Here is a 21915-nt window from a genome sequence, read left to right on the forward strand (position 1 = left end):
GAGGTTACACATACAATTCTTAGCATGTAGTGAGGAGAAAAAACACACCAGCTAGGGTGTGACATGTCAAATCAGATAGTCGTTGGAAGTCTTCAGCGGGTGAATGTCTGACAGCGGGAGGGGTAGCCAGCAGAGGACAGGACACCAGCCAGGACTTTAGGAAGGGGACAGGTGATCTGGAGAGCAGTGGATGGACTGAGGGGTATATCTGAATCCTTGTCACACCAGTAAGGGTAGCTGACCACAACCACAGTGGTCCTAGCCAAACATCTTAATTTCTCTTGAGGCTTTGCCAATACATTAAAAATAGTCAGTCATAGCAAAGACCTAATATTTCAATGGTTAACAAGTCATTCTGGAAGAACTCTGTTAAAATTGCTCAAAATAAACAGCCTGAAAACCCCCCCACAAAAAACCACAAAGAATCAGTCACAAGCACATTTAGACAGGTGCCACCATGGCAGCGACACAGCAGCTCTGGCACTCAGTGCTGGACAGGAGGCACTTGCCCTGTGGTTGACACCCTGGCAGGTCTCCATAGGCTGTCAGTCACACAGTCTGCAAGGCTGCACAGGGATAAACCCACACCAGCCAATCTGACACCACTGGTTGGCTCAGGTGCTGCAACTAAGCAAGGCACAGTTCCACCTGGTGCAGGGTTTCGTTAGGATAGAAAAGTCCAATGTGAGGGGTTTCCTTAAACAAAAGATACTTTTCTTTAAAGGGCTGGGTAAAATCAATATACATCTTTAATAACTTTTGCCATTTCCTGTGGAAAAAGTATGAAATGGTAGGCTAATACCACACAGTGAGGCATCTATTGAGCTCTACTCTTCTAAATATCAAAACCAATTCCAGACCCGAAGCTGTAACAGTAGCCAAAAGCTGTACATGATTACTCTCAGGATTACTGCTGACAGTTGGTCAACAGTTTATTCTTCAGACAGGTTCTCTAACAGCCATCCTTTTTATGTTTTCAGAGAAGAGCCAATCCTAGTTGAAGAATCAATACAGTCAACTATGGGTGAGTTAGGCAAGTCTTCAAATAACAAACAAAAAAAATCCAGTGGCAAAATGCTCATAATATACCAAGGAAAACACTATACGTATCTGCGATTACAGTGATCTAAACAACAAAGATAGTAGTTACACTGGAGAAGAGAAGTGACAGGTCCTATTTTTGCCCACATTTTGTAAGCCAGGTATCCTGCTTTTCTAATCCCAGCAAAGAGAGTGACACCTGAGTTGTCCTTGCAGCAGGGGACAAAGCAGGAGATAACAATGATCCCGCATCACAGACCAGTAGTGGTTACTTACCACCCGACACCCCTCACCTAAATTAGGTCCCCTTGTCATAATCGCTAAGAATAACGTTATCTTTCATAATAATTATCCAAGTTCACATTCTACAATATTTAATTACTGCCTCCCTCATTAGTCTACAAAGACCATGGCAGCAGGAACTATGTCATGTTCACCTCTGAATCCTAGCACTAATCCAGGGCCACTCACCTGCCATGTGGTCTTGGGCCTTCTGGCTTGAAGGTACCTGTAACTTGGAGTGCTGTGCAAATGTTCAAAGCTTAGTCTACTGCCCGCAAATGCTCCATGCATGGAACTACACACCGGTCTGGAAGCTGAAGGTCTTTATAAAGAAGTTCAAAGCCTACTGTCATCAGCACAGATTATAGATAGGTTTAGAGGCAATGGTTCAGCTTCATGATTTGCCTAACAGCAAAGACTTCATTTCCTTATGCATCCTTCTGTTCTGAGGACTACACTGCTTTTGTGTGACTGATAACCGATGCCGCAAGCTCATTAGCATTTCTGTGACTAAGAAAATCTGCACAGCAGTAAAATTGAATCAGGGGGAGGAAAAAGTGACTTCTGTCTATAGTTATTTACAGATTTATATTCTGAGGATAGTTTGCTATTTTATTTTACTTATTAATGTATTTTTATTGATTTCAGAGAGGAAGGGAGAGAGAAACATCAATGATGAGAGAGAATGATTGATTGGCCGCCTCCTGCACACCCCTACTGGGGATTAAGCCCGCAACCCGGGTATGTGCTCCTGTCTGGAATCGAATCTGGGACCCTTCAATCCATAGGCCGATGCTCTATTCACTGAGCCAAACCAGCTAGGGCTAGTTTGCTATTTTAGAACTCCTCATGAATCAAGTGTAGGTACACAGCATACACTTCTTTCTATATTGTGTGATGCTTGCTTCAGCCTAGGCTGCTTGTGTCTGAGGTGTGCATGTGTAGGGAGTCTCCTCTATTTTGGGGAAAGGCATATCACCCACAGCAGGTAACTTACTTTGAAAGGGTCAGATAAGTGCAGAATTAATCAAACATATTAACAAAGGAATGGATATGGTAACCCAAGAGAATAACAGCAGATGACTTAATTCCACAGGCATCCTGTGTACCTGATCTGTTTAACACGCCACACTCTTGCCTGCACAAGCAGGCTGGCTGTTCTTTCTTTACATCCTAGTAGCTTTTAAAACCCTCACTAAAATGCTTTGTAAATGAGTATCTTTATGATTCTGTCAATCCCATTGGAGTGTAAGCTCTGAAGGGCCAAAAATCACATTTCATTCATGTTTACTTTTCCCAGGACCTAACATTACCTAACATTATGTAGTAAATACTTAATAAAAGTGTACTATCTCTGATCTGTCTGTTAATCGACCTCATCATTCTGTCAAATGACTTGCCTAAAACACAATCTAAATACATTGGGTTCTTGCTTTAGTAACCTGTAAGGACTCTCAGATGCTCATAGATTTAATCCTTAATGGTGTACACAAAGATTCAAATCAAGTTGCAACTTAGCATTACAGCCTCAAACTTCACCAATTCTTCCAGGTTATAGTCACACCACACTCCTCCAGGTTTTCATTAACACCTTTCATACTCTGCCTTCCGATGCCTCTTCACTCTCTAGCTGGCTAGAACCTACTCATCCTTTAAGATACAATTCAAGTGTTACTTCTTCTGGGAAGCTTTGCCCCAAATGCTTCATGTATTGCAGTTCCTGTCCTTGACTAACAACCATTTAACATTTTGAATTCTGATGCCTCACACTAATAAGGCACACATTTCATCTGTAGAGTGTTTCTTTTTTCTTTCTTCTTTTATGAAATGGTAATTTTTATAATCATGGCTTTGTACAGCATCAAGGAAATATGGTTATTCCCTTGCACCTATCACAGTGTTGTTACTTCTTGGAGGGTAGAAATTAGATATGGCAATCATTTCTCTAATTTCTAGTAGACAGGAAGTACTTGTTGAATGAGTGAGTTAATGAACACATTCATGTTACCCATAAGATAGGATTAACTGGCAGGAGGATAATTTGATCAGGTAATCAAAAAGCAGTCTTCAAGTAAGCTGGGACAACTGGATTAGGACAAAGTTACATCAGCTCACTCTTGCGAGTTCCTGTCTTAGAGAGAAGGCTTGGGAATATGCTGATGACTTCCAGCAAGCCTGGGAGTCAGGTTAATTTTCAGATGGCAACATCCTGAACATGGGTTCCTGGACCCAGTCCCCGGGATTCCAGGACTGTGGTACCAAGGCGTTGAGTGCATCTTCAGCGGGTCCCTCTGAGACGTGGTACACACTGGCCAGATTCCAAAAGGCCTAAAGTGTGGTCACTATTAAGACATAAATTTGCCAGATAATATGGTAGAGTTGTAGTTACAGATGTCAATACACTAGAACAAGAATTGACATCACTGACCCATTTATAAGGGAGAACTACAAATATTATCCTAAACTGAGACATCTCACTGTGGACCTGGACTTCATCATCATGATTAATAAAGAGCCCCAATGCCAGACAACAGAACTGCTGCAAACTGCCAAGGGAGATTTCAATGAGCTCTAAATGCTTCAGTTTGTCAATGGAAGAGAAAAAAATTCTTTCAGCTAGGAAAACACCTAGAAACAAGTACACTCCAATTATCTAATTTCACAAATGAAGAAAACAGAGGCCAAGAAAAGTGCAGTCACAAGTAGACTGTCTTCAATTATAAGTCCACTTTCTGAGATATGTGGGTGAATATAGTGATGGAAGGGAGCTGGGGAACTAGATGGAAGCCAGATGGTAAGGGATTATCTACAACATGCTAAGGAGCTCAGAGTTTCCCTGGCTGTCATATAGCACAGATGGAAAAATTAGTGGCAAAATTCTACACTGCCCCTACCTATGACTTCCTCCCCTTGATTGTGAGTGGGGCTGTGAATACAATGGGTTATATCATACTAGTGGCCTGGTGCACGAAATTCGTGCACATTAAAAGGGGATTAATTAGAGGAAATAATTTAATATTGCTATTTGCCCTTTCTCTATAATAGAAGTGTCAGAGATGAAAGAAAATTAGTAAAATGTATATGAAAACCTTCCTCCTGTCAGAGTCTGGGACACACCACGGCACCCAAAGTCAAGTCCCCGCCCACCCACATGCGCCTCAAAATCACGTGAGACCTAGACCCGGCCGGCCCCCGCCCCCATTGGGCTAGATCCAGACCTGGCCAGTCCCACCCCTGTCAAGCCCCGCCGGGCAGGGGACGTAGTCTCAGGTACCCTGGCCCAGCACCAGGACAGGTGGCATGGCCTGAGGTCCCCCAGCCCAAACCGGGGCAGGGGGCATGCCTTGAGGTCCCCCATCAAGCCCCGCCAGGTGGGGGACATGGCCTGAGGTCCCCTGTCAAGCCCCCTAGGCAGGGGGGCACAGCCTCAGGTCCCCTGGACCGGTGCTGGGGCAGGGGGTGCACCTGAGGTTCCCCGGCCTGGTGCCAGGGTAGGGGGCGCAGCCTGAGGTCCCCCGGCCTGGTGCTCGGGCGGGGGGAGCAGCCTGAGGTCCCCTAGCCCAGCATCAGGATGGGAAGCGCACCTTGAAGTCCCTCATCAAGCATCAAGCCTTGCTGGGCGGGGGGCATGGCCTCAGGTCCCCTGGCCTGGTGCCGGGGCGGGAGTCATGGCCTGAGGTCCCCTGTCAAGCCCTGCCGGGTGGGGGGCGCGGCCTGAGGTCCCCTGTCAAGCCCTGCTGGGTGGGGGATGCGGCCTGAGGTCCCCTGTCAAGCCCTATGGGGGCGGGGGAGGGTGTAGCCTCAGGTCCCTGCTGATTGCTCATTAAGGCTCCTTATGGGAACTTGGCTTCAGCTGTGGGGGCAGCCATCTCAGCCATCACTGTGACTGAGTGATGGTCAATTAGCATATTCCCTCTTTATTAGATAGGATAAGACTCTATCTTACCTGACCAGAGAGGCAGATTTTCCTGATCACCCGGAAGCAGCAAATAACCATGTTGTCTCAGAGAGGTGACCTCGTGACAAGAAACCAAGGGTGGCCTCGGGCACTGAGAGGGAGCTCAGTTCTGTAACTGAGTGAATTCTGCCAACACCTGAATGAGTCTGGAAGAGGAGCTGACCACCGGCCCAGCGGACACCTTGATTTCAGCTTGAGACCCTGAGCAGAAAACCCACTGAGCTAAGCCACTACTCTTGAGTACACTCTATGAGCTGGCAAATGGGTGTTGGTTTACATAGCCACATTTGTGGTAATTTGTTACATATCATCGAAAACTAACACAGATGGGTTTTTATAAGAATAAAGGATAACAGAACTCAAACTTTAAGATGTTTTTCAGAACTTTTCCTAAATACTTAACCAGACCCTATGAAAGGACACTGTTTTGCTTTGATTCAGATTAGCAAAATGATATAAATTCTACTTAAAGAAAACCTATTATATTGGGTCATATGAAGCAAACTTAAGGTTTCTGTTCTATAAATAAAATGGAATTTAAAAAGCCATTTAAAAAATATTAAGGATACCCATTAGTTCTTTATCCTATTAATAAATGTACAGTTTCAAAATATTTAGGTAACGAATAGAAACTTCATGATACAACAAAAGGATATTCTCTAAACTGAAGAATTTGTGCTTGGACATGATCTTCACAGACCTGGCGGAGCTGCTTGTAAAGCGTTGGGGAAACTTTATGAGAACAGAGGTTTTCAACAGCCTAAAAACAAAAGGAATAAATGAATTACTCACTATGAATAACAAATGAGTTCTTTTTTAAAAACAACAACCTTATGTGTATATATAGCTATAATCATAACAGAAGCACTTACATAATTATATGTAGCTGTAATCATTTACATGAAGCCCCCTTCCCCATACTTATTTAATCTACAAATAAACTATTATGTTTTAGGGCAATTACTGCTGGAAGACTTGAACCCAGTACAAGTTTGGTAAAAAAGATATTACCCAATAGTTAATATTAAACACAGATTCAACAGCAAGCCTATTACAGCCCCATGATATCTAGGATCCCTATTTGAGCATCTCATAATACTCCATTTTTTTCCCTACTGCAATAGTCTCTAAACCTGCTTGACACCAGTCATCCAGGGTCTTCAAAACAAGTTTGATCCGTACAGTCCTGTTTCTAGATGTTTTAATTCATTAGTCTGAGGCTGGAGCCACAGGAATGTGTGTGAGTTTACTGTGATGATAATATGAAATTAGAGTATGAAATCACTGTTCCAGACTCTCAGTGAGCACCTTCCAAACAGGTGGGAGAACAACAATCCTTTCACCTTTACTAGTGCAATGATCCTATATAATAAAAGGCTAATATGCAAATAGACCAAACGGTGGAACAACCGATTGCTATGATGTGCGCTGACCACTAGGGGTCATGTGTGGAACATGGTAGGTGTGGGCAGCAGGCAGTAGAGCGCAGAACATGGTGGGCATCAGCCGCGGCGGGATAGTGGTGGAGCAGGAGAGCGGGGGTGCCAGACCAAGGCGGGGCGCCGGTCACTGTCATCAGGGCAAGCCTCTGGGGGTTACTCAAAATTCTTTGCTCCCACATGCCGCAGTCCCACCGGGCGCTTGCACCTGCTGCCGGTGCCAGCCCCGCTCGCACCCGCTGACGGCCCTGATTGCCCCTGAGGGCTTCTCCACCTCCCCCTGCTCCTAAGGGGCAATCAGGGCAGCAGCCGCCGCTCGCACCTGCTGCTGTTGCTGGTTCCAATCGCTCTGCACTGTCAGTGGGCCCTATAGGTCACCTACCACACAGGGCCAGTCTATCAATACAGGGAAGCAGCCAAAATGTGGAGACAAAGAAACATGTCACAAATGAAAGAAATGGAGGAAAGCAAACTACTGGATATAGAGTTCAAAACCACAGTTATAAGGTTACTCAAGAATCTTCTAGAAACCTCTGAGGAACTTAGTGAGATCTTCAAGGATCTTAGTGAGAATACCAAAGAAATGGAAAAGGACCAGTCAGAAATTAAGCATACACTGACTGAAATAAAGAATAATATACAGAGATTCAACAGCAGACTAGAGCAGTGGTTGGCAAACCACGGCTTGCGAGCCACATGTGGCTCTTTGGCCCCTCGAGTGTGGCTCTTCCACAAAATACCATGTGCAGGCGCGCACATACAGTGCGATTGAAACTTTGTGGCCCATGTGCAGAAGTCGGTTTTCGGCCTGGGAGAGTCTACTTTGAAGAATTGGCGTTAGAACACTCACGGGGCCAAAGAGCCGCATGTTGTTTGCGAGCCGCAGTTTGCTGACCACTGGACTAGAGGATCCCAAGAATCAAGTCAAAGATTTGAAATACGAGGAAGCAAAAAACACCCAACCAGAAGAGCAAGAAGAAAAAAGAATACAAAAATATGAAGATAGTGTAAGGAGCCTCTGGGACAACTTCAAGCATACCAACATCCGAATTATGGGGGTGCGAGAAGAAGAGAGAGTGCAAGATAATGAAAATCTATTTGAAGAAATAATGACAGAAAACTTCCCCTACCTGGTGAAAGAAATAGACTTACAAGTCCAAGAAGTGCAGAGAACCCCAAACAAGAGGAATCCAAAGAGGACCACACCAGGACACATCATAATTAAAATGCCAAGGGCAAAAGACAAAGAGAGAATCTTAAAAGCAGCAAGAGAAAAACAGTTAGTTACCTACAAGGGAGTACCCATATGACTGTCAGCTGATTTCTCAACAGAAACTATGCAGGCCAGAAGGGAGTGGCAAGAAATATTCAAAATGATGAATAGCAAGAACCTACAACCAAGATTACTCTACCCAGCAAAGCTATCATTTAGAATTGAAGGTCAGATAAAGAGCTTCACAGATAAGAAAAAGCTAAAGGAGTTCATCACCACCAAACCAGTATTATATGAAATGCTGAAGGGTATTCTTTAAGAGGAAGAAGAAGAAAAAGGTAAAGATAAAAATTATGAACAACAAAGTGACAACAAATACATAGTAATCAACAAGTGAATCTAAAAATCAAGTGAATAAAAAAATCTGATGAACAGAATAAACTGGTGAATATAATAGAATCAGGGGCATAGAAAGGGAGTGGACTGACAATTCTCAGGGGGAAAGGGAGTGTGGGGGGTGTGGGAAGAGTTTGGACAAAAATCTTACACCTATGGACGAGAACAGTGGGGGGGCAGTAAGGGTATGGGGTGGGGTGGGAACTGGGTGGAGGGGAGTGATGGGGGGAAAAAAGAGGAACATCTATAATAATCTGAACAATAAAGATTTATTAAAAAAATATTACTCAGCAATAAAAATATTTAAATCTTGCAAAAAATAATAAAAAATATAGGGGGGGATATAGACTAGAAACACTTTAGAATCTGAATTTAATTGCCAAGGGAAAAAAGGTAATTTAAAATTTTAAAGATATTCATTATAGCAATACTTATAGTATTAATAATCACAATACTTAACATCAAAACTGCTACATATTAACCTAAATTAAGGAAATACAGTAAATTATTACTATATAAAACACATGCATATTTACAAGAGTCAAAAGAGAATGTGGGCCCTGTGAGGTGTGGCTCAGTTGGTTGGGTGCTGACCTGTGCACTGAAAGGTTGCCAGTTTGATTCCAGTCAGGACACATGCCTGGTTGTGGGCTTGATCCCCACTAGGGGTTGTGCAGGAGGCAGCTAATAAATGTTCAGTTCTCACATGAATGGTTCTCTCTCTCTTAACCCCTCTCCCTAAAAATCAATCAAAAATCTTTTTAAAAAGTGTGGAATGATGACAATACTTTAAAAATTATAAATTCTAGAAAGTTTATAAGCATAATAACAACAAAAACACAACTTTTCCCCTCCATTTTATCTTACTACAGAAATAAGGGATTTCTATTTACATTTTGTTTTTATATCTTTCATATCTTTTCTCAAAGTCTTCAATTCTATCACTTGTAGTCATGTCTTTATATTTTCACTTAAAAAAACCTAGGATAATCCTCCCGTGGTTAAAGCTGGTTTAGGGCATATTACCACTAGTAAAGCAATGCTACAGAAGCACTTTGCAGCAAGCTAGCCTAAATTTGTCCATGAATTTCCCTGCCTGGAATAGATTTTACAACAAGGGCTACAACAAAGACAAAGAAGGACTCAGAAATTTCACTTCTAGGTGCTTATGTGAAGAAAATAAAACACTAACTCAAAAAAATATGTGCACCCCTATGTTCATTGCAGCATTATTTATAATAGCTATGATGTGCAAGCAACCTAGTTCCACTGATAAAGGGATGAAGAGGAAGTGAGAACCCTGGCCAGTGTGGGTCAGTGATTAGAGCACTGGACCGAGCACCAAAAGTCATGGGCTCGCTTCCTGGTCAAGGGCACCTACCTGGGTTGCAGGTTCAATCCCAAGCCCCTGCTGGGGCACGTGCAGGAGGCTACCAATCGATGTCTCTCCTATATCAATGCTTCTCTTTCTCCCCTCACTCCCTCTTTAAAAATCAATGGAAATGAGACACACACACACACACACACACACACACACACACACACACAAAGGAACATTATTAAACCTTGGAAAAAGAATGAAATCTTGCCATTTGTGACAACATGGCTAGATCTAGAGGGTATTATGCTAGGTGAAATACGTCAGAGAAAGACAAATATTGTATCATTTCACTTATATATGGAATCTAAAGAGAATAAACAAATGAAGAAACAAAATAGGCTCATAGATACAGAGAACAAACTGATAGCTCCTGTGGGTGGTGGGGAATGGGCAAAAAGGTAAAGGGGATTAAGAGGTACAAACGTATAAGTCACAGGATGTAAAGCACAGCATAGGGAATACAGTCAATAATCTATACTAATAAAAGGGTAATATGCTTATTAGACCAGACATCTTCTGGACATCCTTCTGGACAAAGCCACAGTTGCGGGGCCAAGGCAGAGGCGGTTAGGGGCGATCAGGCCAGGAGGCAAAGGCGGTTAGGGGCGATCTGGCAGGCAGGGGAGCAGTTAGGGGCATCAGGCCAGCAAGCAGAGATGGTTAGGGACGATCAGGCAGGCAGGTGAGCAGTTAGGAGCCAGCGGTCCCAGATTGCAAGAGGGATGTCCGAGGGGTCCCAGATTGGAGAGGGTGCAGGCCGGGCTGAGGGCCCCCAACCCCCATGCACGAATTTCGTGCACTAGGCCTCTAGTCTTATATAATTAAAAGGCAATATGCAAATTGACCATCGCTCCAACACACAAGATTGCCACCCCCATGTGGACACAAGATGGCCACCACAAGATGGCCAGCAGGGGAGGGCAGTTGGGAGGGACCAGGCCTGCAAGGGAGGGCAGTTGGGGGCGATCAGGCCTGCAGGGGAGGGCAGATAGGAGGGACCAGGCCTGCAGGGGAGGGCAGTTGGGGGCAACCAAGCCAGCAAGGGAAGGCAGTTAGGGGTGACCAGGCCTGCAAGGGAGGGCAGTTGGGGGCAATCAGGCCTGCAGGGGAAGGCAGTTGGGGGGAACCAGGCCTGCAGGGGAGGGCAATTAGGGGTAATTGAGCCGGCAGGGGAGGGCAGTTAACGGTTACCAGATTGGCAACGGAGGGTAGTTAGGGGTGACCAGGCCGGCAGGGGAGGGCAGTTAGGGGCAACCAGGCTGGCAAGGGAGGGCAGTTAGGGGTGACCAGGCCTGTAGGGAAGGGCAGTTGGGAGGGACCAGGGCCAGCAGGGGAGGGCAGTTAGGGGCAACCAGACAGGCAAGGGAGAGCAGTTAGGGGTTACCGGGCCTGAAGGGGAGGGCAGTTGGGGGCAACCAGGCCTGCTGGGGAGGACAGTTAGGGGTGATCAGGCCAGCAGGGGAGGGCAGTTAGGGGCAATCAGGCCAGCAGGAGAGCAGTCAGGCGTCGATCAGGCTGGCAGGGGAGTGGTTAGGTGGTGATCAGGCTGGCAGGCAGAAGCGGTTAGGGGCAATCAGGCAGGCGAGCAGTTGGGAGCCAGCAGTCCTGGATTGTGAGAGAGATGTCCAACTGCCCGTTTAGTGGGGTCGGGCCTAAACGGGCAGTCGGACATCCCTCGAGGGATCCCAGATTGGAGAGGGTGCAGGCTGGGCTGAGGGGACCCCCTCCCCCCGCCGTGCACGAATTTCGTGCACCGGGCCTCTAGTGTCACAATAACTTTGTATAGTGACACATGACTATGAGACTTATTGAGGTGATCACTTTGTAAGGTATATAAATATCAAATCACTATGTTGTATACCCAAAATCAAAATAATATTGTATGTCAACTATACTTCAATTAAAAAGAACTTTATGTTCCAGAATTAAATGTTTTAAAAAAAGGACAAGGAAAACAACTATGTTATCTTTAATCACTACAAGAAGATGTAATGTATGTGGGAGGGGTAGGGGGAAGGTATACATTTGAACAGGATGTATGAGCTAAAAGAAAGAGTATTAGAACAAGAATATCTTAGCATCTAGTTAAGGTCAGATTCAGTATTCTATACTCTGGGAAAAGTCATGTAAATTATCTACACATAATTTTCTACCTGCTTGCAATTACATTCTTATTTGAATCTTACATAAATATTGTGAATTTTGGTTAAAAGTTTATACTATATTCTAAGTCTTTTTCCAAGTATATTAACTTAGCTCTAATGAAGCCTTTCATAATTTTATAAATCTCATTACACTTTTTACTTATGAAATAAAAATGATAGGTTTAAGAGATATACTACTTCTATATTAATTAATTTCTCTCTTATTTGGATTTGACTCTCAATAACAAGATATAACACTAAAAAACAAACAAAAAACTCAGGATAACCTCATGACAAAGGCTGTTGCTACAGTAGTTAATCATTAGAGAATTCCACAATCATAATTACTACAAAATAGGTTTTTAACTATTATACACAATGAAAATCTATTTGCTTTGTAAAAATTAGGATAAACTTAGTGGTACATGTTCTTCACAGAACATCTTATTAGATCCATTTTCTGAATGCTCTAATTCCTGTATCAGGAGTCAATGTCCTCTAAACAATCTTTTCCCAATTGTGACACGTTGTCATTGTTGAATTTTAAAACCAACTCTTTCTTGGCACATACTATTTAACATGAAGCACCTGAGATTTATTTTGTTTTAAAATTGAGAATCTGGAGACCTCGTAAAACAACTAGCCGAACCCTGAGGTGACCCAGGTTTGCTGTGGGTGCCGTCATTTCTCCATGTCTTTTGCTGAGTCACCGCTAGTGTCTTCATGTTACAGGCACCTCATTACCTTAGAGGACAGAGGGCAGCCCTGCTCTCTACCCACACTGGCAGGGATTGTGGCAAACTTTTCTGTAGTTACAAGGAGCAGCACAACCTAGGAATCCCCCCTTCCCAAAACAAGTTTTGGAGATTTAGTCATGTTCTGAGGTTTAGATGCTTTCTCTAGGTGTATAGAGTACTGAATCTGACCTGTATTGTGTGCTTCATATTTGGGTGCTGTTGCTGTTCTCATTTTTAAGAGCCATCGCAGAGAAAATGAATTTAATCCAATAACCGGAGGTAGGGAAGCAGTAGCACTTGGGTTCTACTTGTATTAGGATAAAGATGTTTTTCTTGTATCCACTTAGCCAAGTGGGAAAACAGTGCTTGTCTGAATTTTCACATCACAGCTGCTCTCTAATCAGGTCTGTCATGCCACTGCACCCGAGTTCTTCAGATGGTTGATTGTATTAGGACAGACCAGTGTATTACAGCAAAACAGACAAGCACATCAATATCAACTGCTTATGTATTTGTAGTGTCAAACCCTAACTCCCAAGTGCACTCATTACTGCTAAAACAAAATTCCCCTCAAGTGTGGAATACCAAAACAGGAAATTAAAGTGAGCTTTGGGGTAAAAAGAACTATGAAATTAGGGTGTACCAATTCTGGAAGATTGTTTTATGTCAAGATTTTTAGGGCTATCAAGTTGAGACAAGAGAGAAAAAGGAATGAAACATATCACAGGTAAGGAGTGAGAAATCATAAAGAGAAAAAGCAGATAAGTACTATGAGTTATTTATGTAGAGCCAGGGGAAAAATTAAAAACAACACTTGCCCCTGGGAAAACCACACCCCTGGTCGTTTATCATCACGAAAGATATATTGGCTGGGGCACAAGGCAAAACTCGCACTCTTCATTTCACAGTTAAGAGGCCAGCACAGTGTTCTTAGTGATGTGAGTAGTTCAGAATTGAACAATTTCCTCCATAGCAATGGTTCCTTGTTAAGCAATAAAAGGTTGTGGACCCTACTCAAAAGCAGGCCTATTAAGTTACCAGCTTGCCACACAAAGAGAAGGTGTTAAAGGGCTCTACCCCTCCAGCTTCCTACCTCTAAGAAATGAGTTAACAATGTAAAAACTAAACTAGGACTAAAATCTGAGCGAGGGGATAAATTTTGAGAGGGAAGTTTCATAGAATGAGTGCTTTGAGGAAAACCAGGGACAGTCTATTGGCTGTATTTACCAACACTGACTGCACAGTAGATTCTCAGTTCCAAATGTTAAAAGTAAATTACCTAATACAAATGACTAATTTTTTTCAGTGGTCAAAGTTGTTGAATTATGAATTCCTTTCTATTAGGCCTTATATATTGAGTCCGAATGTTTTCTGCTCTGTTTTCCTGGCATCCTCCAGATTCAATGATTTTACTTATGTATTGGATTGATTTTTCAACCTGTTACTTTCTCAAACTGTCCATCAAATAAAGTGTCTATTTGTCAACCATTTTCTAGGCTGGGCCTTTTCATTTTTTCTAATCAATTTTAGCAATCCTATTAATACATTGAATACCTAACTCTACTTCATTATCCTTCATTAACTTATCAACAGATAGGAGGATTTCGTAGAGATATTATCCTGTGACTCAAGATTAATAGCATGGCTTTTCCATAACTGCCAGTCCTCTGTAATAGGTTTGTTTTTGTGCATCCAAACTAGTCTGAAATGGTGCTCGCTTCGACAGCACATATACTAAAATTGGAACGATAGAGAAGATTAGCATGGCCCCTGCGCAAGGATGACATGCAAATTCATGAAGCGTTCCATATTAAAACAAACAAAACTAGTCTGAAATCAACATGTATCCTTCGTCTGAAACCCTTCTTAAAAATGTAATCTTCAGTTTTCTGTTGTCTCATTAAGCCGACAAGTAGGGCTAAAACATACAGACAGCCCTGGCTGGTTTGGCTCAGTGGATAGAGCGTTGGCGTGCAGACAGAAGGGTCCCGGGTTCAATTCCAGTCAAGGGCACATGCCCGGGTTGTGGGCTCGATCCCCAGTAGGGGGCGTGCAGGAGGCAGCTGATCAATGATTCGCTCTCATCATTGATGTTTCTATCTCTCTCTCCCTCTCCCTTCCTCTCTGAAATCAATAAAAAAAAAACCATACATAAGACACACAAATATACTTTCTTCAGCAAGTAGTGATTACAAATTTAAACTTAAGTCTTCCACGACAGACAAGGTGTCCACATTCAAAGTATTCTCCTCCTCATATTATAGGAGGAAAATTACTATGGGTGTTGTATGCATTTAAAACTTTTTCATCATCATACTTTGAATCTCCTTTTTTACCAGACAAGAATAAAATAACAAACAAATAGGCAGGCTCAATAGACACACTATAATTATTTCTCCTTCTAGGAAGGCCTCTTAAAGTGTCTGTATGAGTTAGAGGGTGCCCTGACAGGCAGATAAGAGACTTTGACAGGGAGATACTAGACCTCACTTTGAGGAAACTGTTCAACATCAAAACGTAAGAGGTTCTGCATCAAATCATACTGAAAACTTCCTTAAAAAACAAAAATGAAACTTTGGTGAGAATTGTTACTTTCACATAAGAGTCTTTGACAAAATATATACCACACCAACTCAGCAAAAACTTAAGACTTTATTTTGAAACACCAGGGCAGATGCACTGTCTACTTTATCAGAGATCAGAATAATGTGAGTGGTCAATAATTTCACAATGACGTCACTTACTATTTCTAACCCATTTGTTTCCATAAGATCTGAGCAGCTCACTGTAGAAATGGTACTTCTCTGTGAGTGATCAGGAGCCTGCCTATGCACATGCCTCTCCATAAGGTGATCAACTGATCCCTACATGGGCCCTCCTGAGATATTCCCTGGAATGTGTGATGCCATTTTGGGGTAAATATCCTCAGTCCTGAGGATCACAAGTCACACACATGGACACTCATGGCATCTGGAAACACTACTTATGATACTATCTATGGTGACTATTATGAGACATATCACTGGGTAAAAGGTATGGCAAAGTCCCTCTTCTAGGAAAGTGAAACCAGACAAATCTCCAGGAAAGGAGGAATAATAAGCCCTAGCTCTAAGATATAATATTTTATTAAATTAAAAACCTATGAGAGTTTAGGCACTGGTGAGATTCTTACTTCTGGTAAAGATGAAGTAAAGAAACTAGACTAGCCCGGTCAGTGTGGTTCAGTGGTTGAACACTGACCTATGAACTAGGTCAAGGTTTGATTCCAGGTCAGGGCACATACCCAAGTTGGGGGCTCGATCCCCAGCAGGGGGTATGTAGGAGGCAGCGGATCAATGATTCTTATCATTGATGTTTCTATCTCTCCCCCTCCCTTTCTCTGTAAAATCAAGAAAAAAAATTTTTTTTAAAAAAAGAAACCAGACTAACCCTTCTGCCTGAAATAACCAACCAACCAACCAAACAAACAAACAAAAAAAAACCCCACCAACACACAAAATATACGAAACAGCATTTTTCAAAGGAGTACATGTTGGGCTATGAAAGACAGTGAATTCTCGAAGACGGGAAACAAACCCCAACTGCTCTCTGGCGTCCTGCATCTAGAGTTTTCCAGGCTGCAGAACAGGTACCCTGAGCTGAGGATGGAGTCAGCAAGACGAAGCCCAGAAGGGAGAGATGCAGCCAGAGTGGCGCTTGGATATGTGCAAAGAGACCTCAAGGGTCCCCTTAAGAGTATTCAGCAGAGCACTGACCAGCACAAACGTGTGAGGAAAATAGCTGAGGCCAGGGAAAGAACCACCAAAAAAGTTTAGACAATAGTGTCTGGTGTGCATACAGGGCCTGAAATGGCACCTTCCCATTAGCCAGATTAGAAAACCACAAAACAATGGGTATATTCAGGAAGGTTTTGCCTCAGTAGTAGGGGCAGTTAGCCCCAGACAAAATACTGCTCTAGTCTTACCTAACAAATCTTAAAAGCAAGACTTTAAAAGATCAAACATTTTCCAATAATTTAGCTATGTTTGGAACAAAACTCGAAAACATTTATAGGAATACAAAAATACCACACGAGTCAAAATTCACAATGTCAGATACCCAATCATAGATGATCAGACATGCAAAGAAGGAAAATACAACCCTTATAGGGGAGAAATTCAATCCATCAAAAGCAACCAGAATTGACAGAGATAACAGAATTGCAGGCCAGAACTATAAAACAGATATTAAAATTATATTCCATATGTTCAAAAGTTAAGTAGAGACAGAAAAGATACAATAATGATTCAAATTGAACACCTAAAGAGGAAAACAACTCATGAGTTGAAAATTACACCAAATGGTATTAATAGCAGATTAGACACTGCAGAAGCATAATGAACTTGAAGAAATTGATAACTTGAATAGTTCTATTATCTACTGAAGAAATTTGTAGTTTAAAATCTTTCCACAAAGAAAGCCAAGATGGCTTCACTGGGAAATTCTCTCAAATATTTAAGGAAGAAATAACTCCAGTTCTATAAAATTCTAGAAAATGAAAAGGAGGGACCATTTCCAACTCATTTATGAGGCCAGCATTACTCTGATATCAAAACCAAAGACATTCTAATATCCTTTGGTAACACAGATACAAAAATTAACAAAATGTTAGCAAACTGAATCCAACAATACATGAAAATGATAATACCTTGTGACCAAGTAGGATTTATCCCAGGAACACAAGGTTGGTTTAACATTTGAAAAGTCAATAATATATATGAGCATAACCAATGAACACAGACAGTAGGGGGACGAGGGCATGTGCTGGGGGTGGGAGCAGCCGGGGAGAGGTCAATGGGGGAAAAAGGAGACTCATGTAATACTTTAAACAATAAAGATTTAAATTTAAAAAAAATCAATAATGTAATAAATTGGAAAAAAACACCACAAAACAAAAATTATCTGAACATCTCAATAGTCACAGAATTTGTCAATCTCCAACATGTATTTCTGATAAAAATTCTCAGCAAACTAGGAAGAGAAAAGAACTTCTTCAACCTAATAATGGCTATTTTAAAAAACCCACAGTTAACATACTCACTGATGAAAGACTGAACACTTTCCTCTTAAGATCAGGAACAAGACAGGGATGTCTGCTTTTTCCAATTCTCTTAACCATACTAGAGGTTCTAAATGGTGCCATGAGGCAAGAAAAGGAAATAAAAGGCAGGCAGATTAGGAAGAAGTAAAACTATCTCTACTTACAGATGATATGATTGTCTATGTAAAAAACCTAATGGGCCCTGACCGGTTTGGCTCAGTGGATAGAGCGTCCACCTGCGCACTGAAGGGTCCCGGGTTCGATTCCGGTCAAGGGCATGTACCTCGGTTGCGGGCACATCCCCAGTGGGGAGTGTGCAGGAGGCAGCTGAATTGATGTTTCCCCTTATCGATGTTTCTAACGCTCTGTCCCTCTCCCTTCCTCTCTGTGGGAAATCAATAAAATATATATTAAACAACAACAACAAAAAAAAACCTAATGGGATCTACAAAAAATTACTAGATATAAGTAAGGTTAGCAAGATAGCAGTATACAAGATCAATATATAAAAATCATTTGTATTTCTACATACTAGCAAGAACCAGAAATTGAAATCATGCCACCATTTATAACACATTAAATACATAAAATAAGGAATCAATTTCACAAAAGATATACAAGACCTGTACACTGCAACTAGAAAACATTACTGAAATTAAGACCTAAATAGAGAGCTGTCCCTTGTGACCAATTGGCAGACTCTGCACAGTCAAAACATCAGAATCAATTCTTCCCATACATATCAATAAATCGACATATCCCCAATCAAAATTCTAGTAGGCTTTATGGTAGAAATGGATGAACATATTCAAAATTCATATGGAAATACAAGAGACCTGGAATAACCAAAATAATTTTGAAAAAGGGTAAATTTGTAGGGCCAAGCTCCTAATTTCGAGACTCATTATACCCAAGCATATATGGACAATGATTTAAAAATATATATTTTTTATTGATTTTTTTACAGAGAGGAAGGGAGAGGGATAGAGAATTAGAATCATCAATGGGAGAGAAACATTGATCAGCTGCCTCCTGCACACCTCCTACTGGGGATGTGCCCGCAACCAAGGTACATGCCCTTGACCGGAATCGAACCTGGGACCTTTCAGTCTGCAGGCTGACGCTCTATCCACTGAGCCAAACCAGTTAGACTGGACAATGATTTTTGACAAAGGAGCAAAGGCAGTTCAATGAGGGAAAGGAAAGACTCTTCAATAGCAAGGGTGGGGAACTTTTTTTCTGCCAAGGGCCATTTGGATCTTTGAAACACATCATTCTCCGGCCATACAAAATTATCAACTTAAAAATTAGCTTGCTATATTTGGTCAAATATTTAATTAACTTACCCCTAATGCCTTGAAAGGGCCAGACCAAATGATTTTGTGGGCCTTATATGGCCCTCGGGATGGACGTTCCCCACCCCTGAACAGGGAAGACATTTAATTTAGATTTATACCTCACAACACATACAAAAATTCACCCAAAACAAATTATAGACCTAAATGTAAAACCTAAATCCCTAAAATGTCTAGAAGAAAATACAAGATAAAATCTTTATGATCTTAGATTAGGCAAAGTTTCTAAGATAGATACTAAAAGCACAATCCATAAAAGACCAAATCAATATATAGACTTCTTCAAAATTTAAAACTTGTTTTCTGAAAGACATAATTGAGAAAATCAAAGGAAAACTTGTATGTGGGGGGAGCAGAGGAAGGGTAGTGAATGGTAAAGGGGGTCAAATATATGGTGACAGAAGGATATTTGACTTTGAATGGTAAACACACAATGCAATATACAGATGATGTATTATAGACTTGTACAAAAAAAAAGCTGCAGACTGGAAGAAAATACTATTTGCAAGGCAAATATCTAGTATAGGACTTATACCAAGAATACATAATAAACTCAAACAGAATATATAACAAACTCATACAAAATAAGCAACCCTGTAATATATCAGCAAAAGATTTGAACAAAAACTTTATTTAAAGAAGGTATATAAGATGGGAATGGGCACCTAAAAAGATATTTAGTATCATTAGGGAAATACAAATTTAAATCACAATGAAATTCTACTACATACCCACTGGAATAGCTAAAATGGAAAAGACAGACAATACCAAGTATTGGCAAGGATGTGGAACAACTTGAACTTTCATACACTGCTGATAAATATGCAAAATGGTGTAGTAGCCATTTTTAAAAATAGGAAATGTCTTATAAAGTTAAATATACCCTTTCCACATTACTCTGAGAACCTACTTATAGATATTTACCCAAGGGGAATGAGAATATATGTTCACACAACAACTTATTCATTAATGTTCACAACAGCTTTATTCATGATAACCAAAAATTGGAAACCCAAATGAGCATTAGCTGGTGAATGGGTAATCTTTGTGGTATCCCTACCACGCAGCAACAAAGAAACAATTTACTGCCACAGTATCCATGAAGCTCATAGCATTATCCTAAGTGAAAGAAGCCAGGTATCAAAATTTATGGTTCCATTTAGATGAGATTCTAGAAATGCCAAAATATACTGACAGAAAGCAAAATTTATGGTTCCATTTAGATGAGATTCTAGACATGGCAAAATATACTGACAGAAAGCAAATAATTGATTGCTAAGAAATGGAAATCAGGGGAGAGGACTGAATGCAAAAGGGTCTCAGGAAACTTTTTGGAGGGATGGAAATAGTCTATCTTGTGACTGTGGTGGTGGTTATACATTGTATATATTTGTTAACACTCATTGAAGTACATAGTATATGGAAGTATACATTAAAAAAGTTAACTAAAACCTATAATAATCTCACACAAACTTTTAAAATTCATGCCTCTTAATAGGAATTGTGCTATCATATTGCTACCCAAAATGTAGGTATTAGACTACTTAACAAATGTTATTCTTTAAAAACAAGATACAGTATCAGAAAAACCAGCCTACTTGTAAATAGAATATCCAAATAGTAAAATTACTTTTGACCATTTTTCTTATGTTAGAAATGGAACAGCATTACTTTAAAATGTAACAAAATTTGCATGTTTTAGTATCAGCAAGTAATCACAAAACAATGAAGTAGGAGAAAAATCTATTAACAAGCGAAGCTATAATAAGTCTTCTATATAACATAATAAAATTATAACATTAATTTGCTGCATATTTGGAAAATGTACAGTCACATGGCTCTTAAAAACACATCACTCTCCTGTAATGGAATATCTTTAAATATCTTTCTAGGAGCTTAAGCCTGAAAATAAAATAAAAGTCTCACAATCACCAAAAAATTCGAACACTCATTGATTTTGGACATGCTGTCATAGGATTTCTACTGTTCTTGTTGGAGGTAAATATTGCATTTCTATTATTTCCTTCACTGTTGAGTCAGAAACAATACCGGGACCACGCAATCCAAATCTGTATCACATTTCACTGGTTTGGGTAACTGTGTTTGTTTAGACAACTATAAAAACCAGGTAAGTGAAAGGATGCTGGCATCATCATGGTTTACAGTTCTCCTCGTCTAAGAAAATCCCATGAGGACTCTCACAGGCTCAACTTTGTTGTCATTGGTGGAGCCTTACCTGGTAGAGCTCTTCCAGGTTGTATCTGATGGAGGTACTACCTTGAATGGCTTTCACTGCCTCATGAAGCTTCTGCCAGGTGTCCTGAGTGTAGTTATCAGGCAATTTAGGTCTGTCTGTAAATCCAGATAGTCAGTGGTGAATGAAATCCATGCTAACAGTCATACATCTTTCAAAAAATGGTCTACAAAAAAGTACTTTAAGAAACACAGAAATTAGCTCTTTTCTCAAAGTATTGTATTTATAAATTTGTTACATTACAGACGATGCAACCATAGTACATTCGTTTTGCTAAATACACTTCATATTAAAACTTAGGATAAATACACAGAAAACACAAGGTGGGCAAAGTAGGTTTCCAGTTGTGCGTATGCAAAAAACTATTCTTGTATTAGTAATTATTAATTATTGTATTTATTTGTATTGTATTATTTATTTGTGAACCTACTTTTGCCCATCCCTGTATACAAGTCTTCCTTTTACTTAAGTTGACTTTATAAAAGTATAAACGTGTAATAGTTAAAACTCTATACAACACGTAAAGTTGTTTTAAAGTATTCAAAGTTGGAAAGTGAAGACTAGGCTTATAATTACGCTATCTGCACCGAAGATGCTTACTTTGATAGAAACCGTGCTAGAGCCGGTGGAAAGTG

General features: G+C 40.9%; 1 protein-coding gene across 1 annotated transcript in view; it reads right to left on the bottom strand.

Annotated features, from left to right (window-relative positions):
* The window catches only part of CUL4A (cullin 4A), a 65674-nt gene that overhangs the window by 42680 nt on the left and 1079 nt on the right, over positions 1 to 21915 (bottom strand). The window contains exons 2-3 of the mRNA XM_079779566.1: positions 21263 to 21378; positions 5937 to 6041 (exon numbers count right to left, since the gene is read on the bottom strand). Of these exons, the coding sequence (XP_079635692.1) occupies positions 5937 to 6041; positions 21263 to 21378 (221 nt within the window). The remainder of the gene's footprint in view (positions 1 to 5936; positions 6042 to 21262; positions 21379 to 21915) is intronic.

The sequence above is a fragment of the Cnephaeus nilssonii genome (assembly GCF_951640355.1).
Source record: "Cnephaeus nilssonii genome assembly, chromosome: 8".
In the NCBI taxonomy this organism is placed as follows: domain Eukaryota; kingdom Metazoa; phylum Chordata; class Mammalia; order Chiroptera; family Vespertilionidae; genus Cnephaeus; species Cnephaeus nilssonii.